Below are 14,083 nucleotides of genomic sequence, written 5' to 3' on the forward strand. Positions count from 1 at the left end.
TTTTTTTTTTTAATTAGTACCTTCTATATGAAATGGTCAGAGTTATGCTGTTATGTATGCCTGTAGTGCATTATCAGCCACAGTGATCTGTAAAGAGAACAATCTAAACAGTCAAAAAATTCCATTGTCTTTTTTTTTTTTTTTTCTTTTCAATAGACTAGTAGAGTTTGTAGCATTTTGGGAAATACATACCTTCTCTAGATCAGTGTACCCTCAGTAAATTGTATATTTATCAAACATTATGGGTTAAGCAAAATGAAATAAAAATATACTTTTTTTTTTTTTCCTAAAAGTAAATAAACCACCTCGAATAACTATGCTTCTCTGATTACTTAATGGGGCAATAAAAAAATTGGAATAAATTTCAGAAATGATAAATAAAATGATTGATGTCATAAACCTGATCCAAAACCAGAACAAAACACATGCCTGATATAACAATTTTATACTACTTTATGTTTTTTGTTTGTTTGTTTGTTTTTGAGTAAGTTAATATTTGCTCACCTACTTATCAAGTTGTTTGTCCTAGTGGCCAGAGACTATTTATTATTAAAAATAGTGACAAGTATTGATATTTTAGTCTAGCCACTTTCTCAGAGTCTTTATTTTCCAGTTTTATGAAGAAAGAGTATATTTCAAAATAACTAGCATTAAGAGAGAAATTATTAGCAGGAGGAATTGAAAAATATTTGGACTTATTTATACTTTGATTTAATGCTTTTGATCAATAATGAAAATATGATTAGTTCAGATTTTAAATGAAAATATGGAGTCCTCAGCACCAAAAATGTGATCTCTAGGTTGTGCTGTATCTAAACACAGGGCAGCTCAAGACATGACACAAATCTCACTGCATAAAATGCCTGGAAGTAGAGAGGAATACATCTGGGAATGCCTCTTGTTCACATACACACAAGGAGAGAAGAAACATAAAGAGCAGAGCAGCTCTGTCCTTGGCAACAGGGGTCACAGAAACAGAGGCCTACATAGGTTCAAAACAACCTCTGGAAGTCATCTGTTGCATTATCGTTTTTATTACTATTACTCTTTATTACTATTGCTATAATTTTGTGGATGCAAATTACTTGTACTTCATGACCCCTCCTCCTGCTTCCATCAGAGAGGTTTCAAAAATATTCCTTGTAAAAAATGACGTTGAACTTTAACCAAAAAGTTAATTCTGTTTATTTTTGACAAACACAAACATGTGCACTACCATTGTGCAGCATCAGAGACATGAAGAAATGCATACTTCTCTTGTGTGCATTCACTTTTCCTTTTGCAGCAAGTAGCAACCACGGCGATGCCAGTGTTTTTTTGTTGTTGTTGTTGTTGTTTTTCCTTATAACCTTGTATCACAGAAAGACTATTAAAAAAAAATAATAATAATCATTCCTCACAGAAAAGAGATCATTACCATAGGAATGAGATATCCCCAGTCTTTCTACACATCAGAATAGTTCCTTGGATAGAACAGCTCTTGCTGTGCTCTGCACAAGACCAGTCTCACAGCACCGCAGGCAAATAAAGGCTGCCTGGACACAGCCGAGCTGGCTCAAGAAGCTCAGACAATGTATTCAAATCTGTTTCACTCCCTGTACGGAGAAACTCGTAAAGTCTGCTGTTTGAAATCACTGATACAAAGCCCATGGAAGAACAGAGCTGGTCACATGGTTGTAATGCACATTTAGGTCTTGGAGAAAAGAGCAGACCAGTTACCTAAGCTAGAGCAGTTTTAGTCTTATACAGCTACTTAAATGTCACAAAACCCCATGGAAAAACGGCGTGTGTTGTACTGCACGTTTATAATAGCAACCGTCAATAACATATCAATACCGTTAATTACATATCAATATTTATTGATATGGATAAAAATCAGACATTGAAGTGGTCTAAAATGCTGATAAAAACAATCAGAACAATTAACCCTTCTGACAACACCATGAAGACAGAAGAGTCTTCAACAGCTCTTTAATTTCGCATTATTTTCCACTTGGGAACATTTGCATGACAGAACGGATGTCTCAGGAGGAAATGGTTCAGGGCTTAAGGAACAGTGGACATCAGGAAGCTTCAGAACAACAGGGGGTTATTTACACTTTTTCTTTGCCTTTAGCTGAACTCCCCGACCCTTTTCTTATCCTTCCCAGGCGTCTCTTGCAACCCTGGGCTTTTCGGAGGCTTGGGCCCCGAGTCCCTCCCCGCTTGTCCTCCCCGTGCCTTGCTGGCTCCTCAGGCTCGTCCCTGGCGGCCGCCAGCCCCCTCCGCTCCGGGGCCGGATCGGTCCTCACGGCCCCGGAGCGGGGCCAGGCCGCCCGCAGTCCCGGCTCGCCCGGGGTGCTGAGTCCTCCGTGACTCCTGGTGGCAGGCATTCGATCCTCCTCGATCTTTCCTCCTCCTTTTTGCCTTTTCAATAACCAAAGTGACGGTAAGGAAGCGATCGATAATTTCTCCGGGCCCTTTAGGCGAGGCGCTGAGTGTTCATGATCACCTTCGTGAGAAACACTCCGTAGCCAATAACAGGCTCAGGCGAGGATCTCAGTGAAGTAGTAATTTATTCGCGATTGCAATGGCGGGCCCCCACAAGCAGGAGCGCGCCTACTAGTTCCAAAACAAAGTTTATATACTTTTTGATGACAGGACCCTCCCCTGTTTCCCCACTGCGTGGGTAATCCAGGTTTACAATCTATCTGATGCTTCAGAGACAATGCATGACCTTCAGTTGCCAGCCTGTTAAATTTCAAATTTCTTTTGACATTTTTACTGTTTAAAGTAATGTTTTTTCACTTATCTGACTTGACTTGACACCGTGATTTTCACCTATTTGCTCTGAGTCTGGTTGTTTGCATTTTACAAGGTCGCCTGCTAAGCTTTCTTATCACTGTAAGCATATCTCAATACCACATTCCTTTCCTCTAAACAATGTAACTCTGCAAAAACAACATTTCTATTCCCACACCTTATAAGAAACGTTTTCAAAAAAAAAAAAAAAATAAAAATAAATCCATCCACTTACCCAGTTCTGGAAGCTCACTTTTATGAAGCATCTCCACAGAAGTGTCTGGCTGTACAAAATGCATTTGAGGCCTGCCACCCTTCACAGTTCAGACCTCACACAGCCCTACAGGCTTATTTACTATTTTTTAGGCTTTTTTTTCCGAACATATGATTGGAAACTACAGCTATATAATGCAAAAAATAATTATGCAACAGGGAACTACGAGGGACATTTACAAGAATAATATAGTATCTTCCATACCTTTGCATTTGAACTTTTGATCCCAGAGTACTCATTTATAAGGTAAAAAAAATCCCAAAGGTTGTTATTCTGAAAGTCTCTATGGTCTAGGAGCTAGAATTAAGATTCTCTCACACAACATCGGGATGATCCACGTGTACCCTGGGGGGTTCAAAGGGCCCCTCCTGCATTTCTGCTGCAATCCTCAGTGGCTGATACAAAGACAGTTTCACAGTGTGGAACAAACGGATGGGGAGTGAAGACTTTCCTCCCCCGGACTGGGAAAATTTATTCCCGAGTCGATTTAAGGAAAACTAAACTCAATAAACACCAGATGTATAGATACATTAGTCCACATCTATCTTGGGAAGTACCGGGGGCAGAGGAAGGGAAATCCGAGGAGCCTCGCTGAAGCCAGAGAGAGACGACGGAGCCAAACAGAGCAACACAACAGAAAACACTGAAGCGGCCGTAAAAGCGCATCACATCCCGCTGGAAGCTCGACAGCCTTTCTTCGAGCCGCTTGTACTGGGTCTGGCTAGGATATTAAGTTTTCCTGTAGCAGCCCATACAGTGCTGTGTTCTGCACTTGTAGCTAGAACAGCAGTGTTATCACACCAGTGTTGTGTCTGCTGCTGAGCAGTGCTGGCACAGCATCGGGACTCTCTAACCCTCCTAGGGGGTGGGCAAAAAAGTGAGAAAAGAAACATCACCAGGGCAGATGACCTAAACCAACCAAATGGATATTCCATACCATATGATGTCACACTCAGCAATAAAATGTGGAAACAGGAGGAAGAAGGGAGGGGTGGGCTCTCATTGTGAAAACATCAGTCCTCTTCCTGAACACCAGCTACGTGCGTTGAGGCCCCTGCTTCAAGGACGTGGTCAAGCATTGCTCATTTGTGGAAAGTAGAGACTAATTTCTTTCCTCTGCACTTCCACATAGCCTTTATTTATTTATTTATTTATTTATTTATTTATTTCTTCCTTTTTTCCCTTTCCCCCTCCCTATTCCCCTTTACCTTTTTTCCTCTTTAGTTAAATCGTTTAGTTAATAATCCTTCCTTAATAATAATAGTTATTATTTTTCCCTTTAATTAAATTATCCTTATCTCAACCCGTGAGTTCTTTACTTTATTTCTTCCCCTCCTCATCTAAGGAGGAGGAGTGAGAGAGCGGTTGTGGTGTTTAGCTGCCTAGCACGGTAAAACCACCACACCGCTCCCGAAGCCGGCCGGGAGCTTGGAGCTCCCCGCGCGTTCTGGGCAAGAAGCAGCGCATCGGGCCGGGAGCAGTGGAAAACCGAAACCGAAAGTGGCGGGGACAGCGGAGCGGCCGCAGCCTTCACCGCCCCGGCCAGCTCCGTCAAGCTACGGGCACTCGCCCACGTAACAGCGTTAATGAGCCGATAAAAGGGAAAGCACCAAGGGGCCCGAGGCAGGGAATTATAACCCTTCCCCCTGGGAAAAAGCTAGTTCAGTGGAGGCACCAGGACTGCATGCTATTGTTTGATATGTTTTTATTTTGTTATTATTATTTTGTTTTCCTTTCCTCCTCCGCTTGAAAACGCGTTGCCCATGAGGCTCCCTACCCCTGGCACACGCAGCCATCCAAGGCTGTGGGACCCTGGTGCCAGATGGGTGGAAATACCACAGCCATAGTAGAGCTCATGCAGCACCCAGGCTGAACGACTCAGCCCTCCCTTTGACAGGTAAATCAGAGGAAAAACAATACAGAATAATGCATCGATTTTATGTATTACCCTGTAGTTGCAGCTCTAATGAGACTTTACAGCAACACCGAGTACATTTGGTGAGACATACATCAAAAACAAACAAAACACCATGAAAGATCTGTTCTCCCACCCCACCCAACATAAAAAAAGTCACAAAAGTAACTATTACCACCCAGACAGGTAGAGGAAGGAGAAACACTAACAAGAAACAATTTACACATTTGCATCAGCATTCATTAGAAAAATCAGAACTACAAAGCATGACTCAACTCTTTGTGAATTTTGTGGGTGGCTCTGAAAAGAGCCTTTTGTAGATGTTTCCAAATGTATCATAAATATGTTCACTTGGCCTTGGCCTTGTGGCTGTCGGTCTTCTTGGGCAGCAGCACGGCCTGGATGTTGGGCAGCACCCCGCCCTGCGCGATGGTGACCTTGCCCAGCAGCTTGTTGAGCTCCTCGTCGTTGCGGATGGCCAGCTGCAGGTGGCGGGGGATGATGCGCGTCTTCTTGTTGTCGCGGGCCGCGTTGCCCGCCAGCTCCAGGATCTCGGCCGTCAGGTACTCCAGCACGGCCGCCAGGTACACCGGGGCGCCGGCGCCCACCCGCTCCGCGTAGTTGCCCTTGCGCAGCAGCCGGTGCACGCGGCCCACGGGGAACTGCAGCCCGGCCCGCGACGAGCGCGACTTGGCCTTGGCCCGCGCCTTCCCGCCCTGCTTCCCGCGCCCGGACATCGCAGCGACTCCAGCAAACACCGCACGCAGCGACCTGCCCGGGGCCGCCCCCGCCGCCTTATATTCGGCTCGGGCGGACCGCGGGCGGCAGCGCTGATTGGCTGCGAGGGCGGCAGAACGCCGGCAGCCAATGGCAGTGAGGATCCAAAGGCGTCCAATGCCGAAGTCTGGCGTTCGGTGACGACACAAAGCCAAACTTCCAGCCAATGGCGGCGCGGAGCGGTGGAGCCGCTGCTCTGCATCGCGCCCCTATAAGAGCGGCTGCGGCGGGCGGGTGCGGCACTGCGCTGCTGCGAGGAGAAGCGGAAGCGGTGCTGTTTGCTGTGAGACGGTGATCGCCATGCCCGAGCCGGCCAAGTCTGCGCCCGCCCCCAAGAAGGGCTCCAAGAAAGCCGTCACCAAGACGCAGAAGAAGGGCGACAAGAAAAGGCGCAAGAGCCGTAAGGAGAGCTACTCGATCTACGTGTACAAGGTGCTGAAGCAGGTGCACCCCGACACGGGCATCTCGTCCAAGGCCATGGGCATCATGAACTCCTTCGTCAACGACATCTTCGAGCGCATCGCTGGCGAGGCGTCGCGCCTGGCGCACTACAACAAGCGCTCGACCATCACGTCGCGGGAGATCCAGACGGCCGTGCGGCTGCTGCTGCCCGGCGAGCTGGCCAAGCACGCCGTGTCCGAGGGCACCAAGGCGGTCACCAAGTACACCAGCTCCAAGTAGAGCGCCGCGGATCCTGTTTTTAACCCAAAGGCTCTTTTAAGAGCCACCCACCTTTTCACTGAAAGGGCTTTAATTACCATTAAATATTACTAAGGATACATTCTCCGATCTTAAATACATCTTCAGCATGGATGACTTAATAGTCCTTGTGTTATACCTGTGTTTTATCTCCTGGTCCTGACACTGTTTAATGCACACAAACTTAGTGCTTTCTATGCTATAATCATAACTTGATTTCAGTAGCTTCTTTACCACCACCCTTTACTGCACTCTTCTGGGCTACACTGTTAGTTACTTGTGGCAATTCTTACACATGTGTGGCACTGCTCAATGAGCATCCCTGCTGTGTGCAAGGGCAGAAAGGGAAAGTCATGTCTATGCTCAGTCCTTTGTTCTTGCTCCTGTATCATCGGCTTTACTTTTGCAGTAGTGTACATAATCAAATATACTTACATCCTTTCGTATATTTAACAAATCCACAAAGAGAACATTTATCTTATACTTAAAACATACGTTAGAGGTTATTATTAGGTATTTCATAATATTTCTTTATTCTAAGGTTTCTAATGCAAGACCATGAATTATTTTAGCGTGGAATATTCAGATGGGTGAGATCTGTGTTACTTTTTGTGTTGTCCTAGTCTCTACTGCCCCCTGACGGGCTTTCACGGGTTTTCTAGGCACCGTATGTTTTATAAGGTCAAATAACACATCTCATCTTCAGTGGGAAATCTGCAACAGAATGAAAAAATACACTTAAGTTGGTCTCAAAATAAATAATGCAAGCTAGGTTTACAGGACAGAGAGTACTGACAAAGCCTTTCAAATGAAAAAGTGGGTGGCTCTGAAAAGAGCCACGGGAGTCACAAAGGATCGATATGGAAGTGATGTACCTGAGCTGGTGTACTTGGTGGCCTTGGCGCCCTCGGACACAGTGTGCTCGGCCAGTTCGGCTGGCACAGGTGCCACTCGGGGAGAGTCCCCGGCCCATGATGCGTGGAGCCGGGAGGTTAAATCCAAACTGAGGTGGTTAATTGCCTAACGAGGCAATTTGAGCCCATGCGGTGTTGCTCCCCATTGGCCGGAATGGCGGTGGTTGCCACCACCGGGGTCTGCATCACTCTGATGAGAAAAAACAGGTGGGAGGGCCCTAGCCCGTGGCCAGAGATGTTAGGGTATTTGTTACCCGCGGATGTTACCGTTAAGGGGGTGTACAGTTGTTTTCCGGATGAAAATTGGGATGCAGCAGCCTCAAAGATCACTGTGATAAGACTTCCGTGCTGGGACCCTGGCACACTTGGGCAAGGACATCAGGTCTTCCTTCTGCTGTGTCAAGACACAGAGTGCTGTGGTGTCCACCTCACATACAGCATCATTCACCGCTTTCTTATTGGATTACTGAGCCCGTCCCTCACAGCAAATAGCCACAAATGAAGACTCGGAGAGGACAGCCTGCAGCAATCAGGTTCAGGACTGAGTCACAGCAGGGCACTGACCTGCTTGCACAGCACTAGTCCCCACTGCTCCCTCTCCTTCCCATTTTCCCCAGCTGTTTCCTCCTCAGTTCCCTTGAGTTTTAGGCCTGCATACTCACTCTATTGCTTCACATGGTAGCTACACCTGCAGCTCCAAGCTCCACACACGGACAGCCCAGCAGGAGGGATCTCCACATAGGAAGGGAGGCTCTAGCAGAGCTCCCAGCAAGGAGTGGCCCCTCACCCTGTGTGGAACAGGATAATATGCACAGGCAGCACTCAGGACAACCCAGCACCATGCCCTTCATCAGCCAAAATCCTTCACTCAACCCACACTAGGGGCAAGTATTTCAGGAGTCTTCCTACCTCCCATCCATCTGTAACACATTCTCATTTGCACAGATTATGCAGGAAACCCACCCTTTGCCTAATTAAGAGCTCCACATGAGAGTTATTATTCACTAATTTTCTGTGCTATCATTAGCCACACAAAAACAAATTAATATGGGCCCAGCACAGTCGAATAGTTAACAACTGTAGGAACATCCTGGCATGAGATGAAGTGTGAAAGTTCCTCCTTTCCTCAGAACTATGACTACCATCACTGATATTAGCAAGTACTTTACCAAATAGCTTAACACTTTGATTTGCATATGACCCGTACCCTTAGAAACTCTCATTTATTATTATTTATTAGATGAAGAGATTCTAAATTCAAACCCTGTTATTGGATTTTGCAGACAAACAATTATCATCTCTCTGCCATTTATTGCCTGCAAAATATTCTCCCTAATAGACACAGGTGCGTATTACATATTTTCTGGGAGAGAAAGTTAAATGTCATGGAAAGAGATGGAAAAAACAGCTGGAATCAGCACCAGAAGGTTCACTAAGTAAATCCCAGGCAGCATAAACCAGTTTTCTTCTGGGAGTTCACCAGGCAGTCACAAGCATAAGAAAACAAAAACATTAGTCACCAAGTTTTGTTAGATGCCTTACTAGACACATTGTTCTAAATTAGATGGAGAGCTGAGAAAGAGGAAGCTGAAATCATTCCTCAGGCATGGGTCTACCAACCTGATGTCAAAGGAAATGGGAATTTACTTAAGACAAAGAAGAAATCTGCACATTTTAAAGAAGCGGTTTTAGCACCCTTTTGTTCTCTTGAAACACTGTCTTTCCCACAGGAACAGCACGCAGAGACACACAACCAGCCTGTGCTTCCCCTGGCCTTTTGTGTGCTTTCCAGTTTTACCAAAGAGTGGATTCCCTGAGCACAGAATGACATTTGGAAGAATTTTGGGTTCTGGTTCCATGGGATGGAAAATCCGACCCTTATCCAGCAGTACAGAACAAAAAGGCTTTGTATATCATGTTAACTGCATAGAGGAAGATTTTACTCCAGTTCTGCTTATGCTTCTGCATTTGACAGGATTCTATTCCCACAAGGAAACCATACTTCCTTTTTCTATGTCCTTTTTCCTCCTTTCCATTTGCCATACTTTAAGGCAATTTATGCCAGAATTTCTTGGATTCTCAAGATACCTGCTGCTGGATTAATGTCACGGTAGGCTCCCTTTGATTTGTGTAAAGATGACCAATTTCCTACTTGGAATGACCCAATTCAGGATTGCTGTTGTCCTGGTTTCAGTTGTGACAGAGTTAATTTTCTTCCTAACAGCTGTTAGGGTGCTATGTTTTGGATTAGGATGAGAAGAGTGCTGATAACACACAGATGTTTTAGTTGTTGCAGAGCAGTGCTTACACCAAGACATTTCAGCTTCTCATTCTGTCCTGCCAGCAGGCAGGCTAGGGGTGCAGCAGGAACTGGGAGGGGACAGACCCAGGGCAGCTGACCCGAACTAGCCAAAGGGGTCTTCCATACCATAGGGTGTCATGCTGAACAATATATAGGGGTGGATAGCCCGGGTGGAGGGGTTAGGCTGGGCATTGGTCAGCGGGTGGTGAGCAATTGCATTGTGCATCACTTGTTTCATACACATTATTATTAATAGTACTATTATAATTATTATTATTATTATTATTGTTAGTATTATTTTTCTGTCTTAATAAACTGTCTTTATCTCAACTCACAGGCTTCACTTTCCTGTTTCTCTCCTCCATCCCAGAGAGGGAGGGGGGAGGGTGAGCAAATGGCTGTGTGGTGTTCAGCTGCAGGCCGGGTTAAACCACAACAGCTGTTTGAGTGAATATTGACTGCAAAGTATCATAGGTGTCAACAGTGCTGCCCATCAGTCTGTTCTGTCTTTGCTTTCTCTTTCTTTCACCTCTTTTCCCTCTCATCCACTTCACCCATCCGAAGGTGCCTCCTGCTCTTTGTTTCTCTTGTCTCCAGCAATCTGTTACACACCAGCACTCCTCCTCCCGGAGAAGAACCATTTCTTCTCTACAGTATACAAGCAAAGCCTGACATTATTAAATATGTAACATCTATCTCCTCCCTACCTCACCAAATGTGCCTACTTTGTATCCCTGGATTGAGGTTTTGAACTATAGCAACTCAGCCAAGAAATGTGCTGAATGTCAGTGTGGTTGGCCTAGACAGGTGAAGCTTGTAGCAGATATTAAGCACCAGAGAAGATATTTTTATCATTCCTTTGTCCAACTGAACAAAGAATAGGTATCACCCTCCCCATCCTGCCTCAGTTGTCTGTGTGCAGGCAAGCACGCAGGGGTAGATCTACAGCAAGAAAAGAATGGACAAAGGAGATGGACAGTGGCAGAGGTGACACAGTGATGTAAGTGGTTGAATAGTTTAAGGAGAGACCAAAACCCCAGGGAACCTGTGAACCAAAGCTGAGCAGCACTGACCACCTGCCTCAGGTGCCCATATGCCCAGGAGATAGTTGGCAGCATCCTAGAGGGAAGTGCTTACTTCTGGTCACCCACACATTCCTATGCAGAGGTCCTACTGACAGGTGAAGCAGCCAGGGTAAGGGCCCATAAGCCATGTTAGGAAAGCATCACCAAAAATTGGAATATCCCAGTGATTTTGCTGGTACCAAGGCTCATCCTGTGAATACTGGGCTGCATGTAGAGAAATCTTGCCAGGGAAGTTTCTAGAATGCTCTGCAAGGCCCATAACACTTGTTTGTTTGTTTGTTTATTTATGAGGGGGAAGGAGGAAACAGCAGATAGGGGCTGGAGGAACCAAATGGAAAAGCTTATAGGAGGAATACAAACAACACCAAAAAAAACCTCACACCTCTATAATTCCCTGGGTATCACCAAGAAGGAAAGGACTACCAGCTCCTGAAATGCATAGTTTTCCCAACCTCAAAAAGTCTGGGAAGGAGCCACGAATACCAACTTTTCAGCATCTTATCTGTGTTCTCAACTCAGTCCTCTGTGATCTTGCAGTCCTCTGCTGCTCATATACCACAGGCTACAAGGGGGAAGGGTGGCGCAGATGTCTTCCTCCTCCTGAAGTACTGCAGCTGGTGGCACTCTTCCCATCTGTGTAGTACTTCTTTCCAGAACTGATCAAAGATTTTCTCCTGAGCCAAGTCACCAGGCAATTAGGAAGCAGCTCAACCACCCCACGTCTGTCCACACTGCTTACTGATGTAGGAAACCATACAGGACTTTAGAGTTCTACAACAAGGTGTACTGCTACACACCTGTCATTTCTTATTTCACCCTGACAAAACCTATACCCATACTGCTGCAGGTGCCGGTTAGAAGTCAAAACTAATATTTTGTTCTCAAAGCCTTGAAGTGCAAATAAAGACTTGGCTGGGTAAACCAGCATTTTAATGAGGCTGTTTGTGGAGTGGACAGCCTAGGAGAATGCCTCCTCCTTCTCCAGAATAAAGCTGAAGTGGAAAGGAGCTGCTGTTTCACCATGGACAGGACAGACAGCAGTGGTCCAAACATGCAGCACTGGGAGATGTTGGATGACACACGCGACATGTGCTGCAGCAAAGAAAGAAACAGTCAAGTTAATGTGCCATTGTGAAGTGATTTTTCACATGTTCACATTTGCCAAAAAGATCCTGAATGTTTGCCTGAATGACTACAAATATTCAATTTCAATATCAATGGTACACAGTTTCCATTCTACGCATCCTACAGGTCTCCAAACTCTTGAATACATTTTCCAAACATGTCATACGCTGTGTCTCCTGTGACACTCCCAGCTTGTTAAAGGAATAAGGTAAATGGAAAAGAAAAATGATGAATGGCTACTTTCTACTTGAATCTGCACTTCTTATCAGTAAAATTAAACTTTTTTAGAAATCATTGGTATACACATATAAAGTAATCCAAAACAGTAGTATTTTCATATTGTATTTTTTCATTTCATTTTCATATTTCATTTTGTATTTATATCACATTGAAATGAAACTTTGTATTGACTGATTGAGCTGAACTGATTCTTGAAATTATGCCTTAATTTGGAGCTTGGAATCTAGCAAAAACTACACATTTATTCTATTTTTTCTTGGAAAATATACAATGCTTTCACTTCCTATTCTTGCAGATGTGAGATATGTTCATCTGATTCATGTCAGTATGGAACAATGCTAGGGCCGCATGGTATGATGAATGTGACCTTCTGTCTTACATACCCTTGTATAACCACAAGTCTAAGAAAAACAGAGTGGTTAATGTATCTTGCATTATATATCTTAATTATATATCATAATATATCTTGCATGTTCTTGTATCTTGCAAAGGAATGTTTTAGCAATTCATGTCAATAGAGAGCTTGAAAGGAAATGTATTTGTAGGCTTTTTCTTCAGGTCTCTGATATCTGGGGGTTTCAGAATAACTGCTAACTATTATGACTATTGCATGGGACACTATGCAAGTCTCTGATATCTGGCCAGGAGATTAAGAAGACGGGGAGAGCTGAAGAACAACTAAAAGACAAAGCTTGCAGGGGATATTGCACAAGTCTCTGACGTACAGCCACGTTGGACAAAGGAGGACAAGAGGGAGGAAGACTATGAGCCTTCAGCACGAGAGACCCCTAGAGACCCCTAGAGGGACCACCGGAGACTGATACGCATGCTTCAGTAGGAGTGTTTGGATTCCGGAAACTAATTATAATAACCCTGGTTTTTTTTTTTTAGAAGTAGTAATGAATATGTATTAGCCTAGGAGCATAAAAATCAGCTGCTTTATGTAACTGGTGTGTGTCTTGGTGGAGCGGAGACTCCCGGCGCACCCAGCGCTGTTTGCTTACCTCTATTCCTTTAATAAATTGTAAACTTTGATTATAGTCCTATTTTGAAGACTGAGCCATTTATTACACAGACATGCCTTGTTAGCCTATTCTCTACTTCTCTAGTCTCCACTGTTTCTTCCTATATTTCTAATTTTATTTTATTTTATTTATTTTCAAATGTTTAGCTTGTCAGTAGCTCAAGTTCCATGCTCTTTTGTTCCATGCTACTATTTTTTTTTAACAGTCATCTTCCCCACATGCAACTTCTGTCAATTTCCACACTTGCTTTTAATCTTTCCTTAAAATGCAATTTTTTGGGGGGCAGGGAGAGTATAACGATGTTGATAGTGCAGAGCCAATTACCTGGAATGGAAGTTTATATGGAGGTAGCAATGAAGTCAAGAGGGATAACTTTAGGGTATAGAATAGAATTTATAAATAGAAAAAAAAAAAGAAAAAAAGAAAGAAAAAGTGTATATTATTTAATAGTTCATAACAAGTTTTATAAAATTCAACTTTTATATTAATTGTGAGAAAATAAGTTGTATGCCCATTTTGGAGAAAAAAAAACAAAAGTTAAATCAACATTTGTGTCTTGCTAGTGTATTCCTCAGGCTCTTTCCAAAGTAATTCATCAAATGATATGTAACTATAAGAAGCAATTGGCTGATGTTAGATAGCTATGCTGATACCTCTTTAATTTCAAAGGAAGCTGTGAGATAGAAATTGGCCAACAGCAACTCTATCTTTTGAGGGTTGACTGATAGCCTTGCTTGAAAACTTTTTTTTTTTTTTTTTTTTAATTAGTTATCTTGTTTCTAGTTAGACAAAGTGGGCAAACCATCTTGTGGTTACATGGATATACTACCTGGACAAGACTGAGAGCATCTGGAGAGGTTCAGCCTGAAGAATAGAAGGCTCCAGGGTGACCACACTGCAGCCTTTCAGTACTTAAAGGAGGCTTATAAAAAAGATGGAGAGCGAC

At 44.0% G+C, this 14,083-nt stretch overlaps 2 protein-coding genes across 2 annotated transcripts; one reads left to right on the forward strand and one right to left on the reverse strand.

Annotated features, from left to right (window-relative positions):
* Nucleotides 1–4,972: 4,972 nt before the first annotated feature.
* LOC311218433 (histone H2A-IV) lies at nt 4,973–5,726 on the reverse strand. The gene has a single exon (XM_084301116.1). It carries the CDS (start codon nt 5,705–5,707, stop codon nt 5,318–5,320), a length of 390 nt encoding a protein of 129 aa, XP_084157242.1. The 5' UTR covers nt 5,708–5,726; the 3' UTR covers nt 4,973–5,317.
* A 164-nt stretch (nt 5,727–5,890) lies between these two features.
* Nucleotides 5,891–6,446, forward strand: LOC311221932 (histone H2B 5). The gene has a single exon (XM_084305945.1). The coding sequence runs from the start codon at nt 6,048–6,050 to the stop codon at nt 6,426–6,428; it is 381 nt and encodes a 126-aa protein (XP_084162071.1). The 5' UTR covers nt 5,891–6,047; the 3' UTR covers nt 6,429–6,446.
* Nucleotides 6,447–14,083: the final 7,637 nt, after the last annotated feature.

Source organism: Netta rufina (assembly GCF_964035555.1).
Source record: "Netta rufina genome assembly, chromosome: 1".
NCBI classification, from domain to species: domain Eukaryota; kingdom Metazoa; phylum Chordata; class Aves; order Anseriformes; family Anatidae; genus Netta; species Netta rufina.

Excerpts from the sequence above, each read along its gene's own strand:
- LOC311218433 (XM_084301116.1), bottom strand. The coding sequence starts at position 5,707 with ATGTCCGGGCGCGGGAAGCAGGGCGGGAAGGCGCGGGCCAAGGCCAAG.
- LOC311221932 (XM_084305945.1), top strand. The coding sequence starts at position 6,048 with ATGCCCGAGCCGGCCAAGTCTGCGCCCGCCCCCAAGAAGGGCTCCAAG.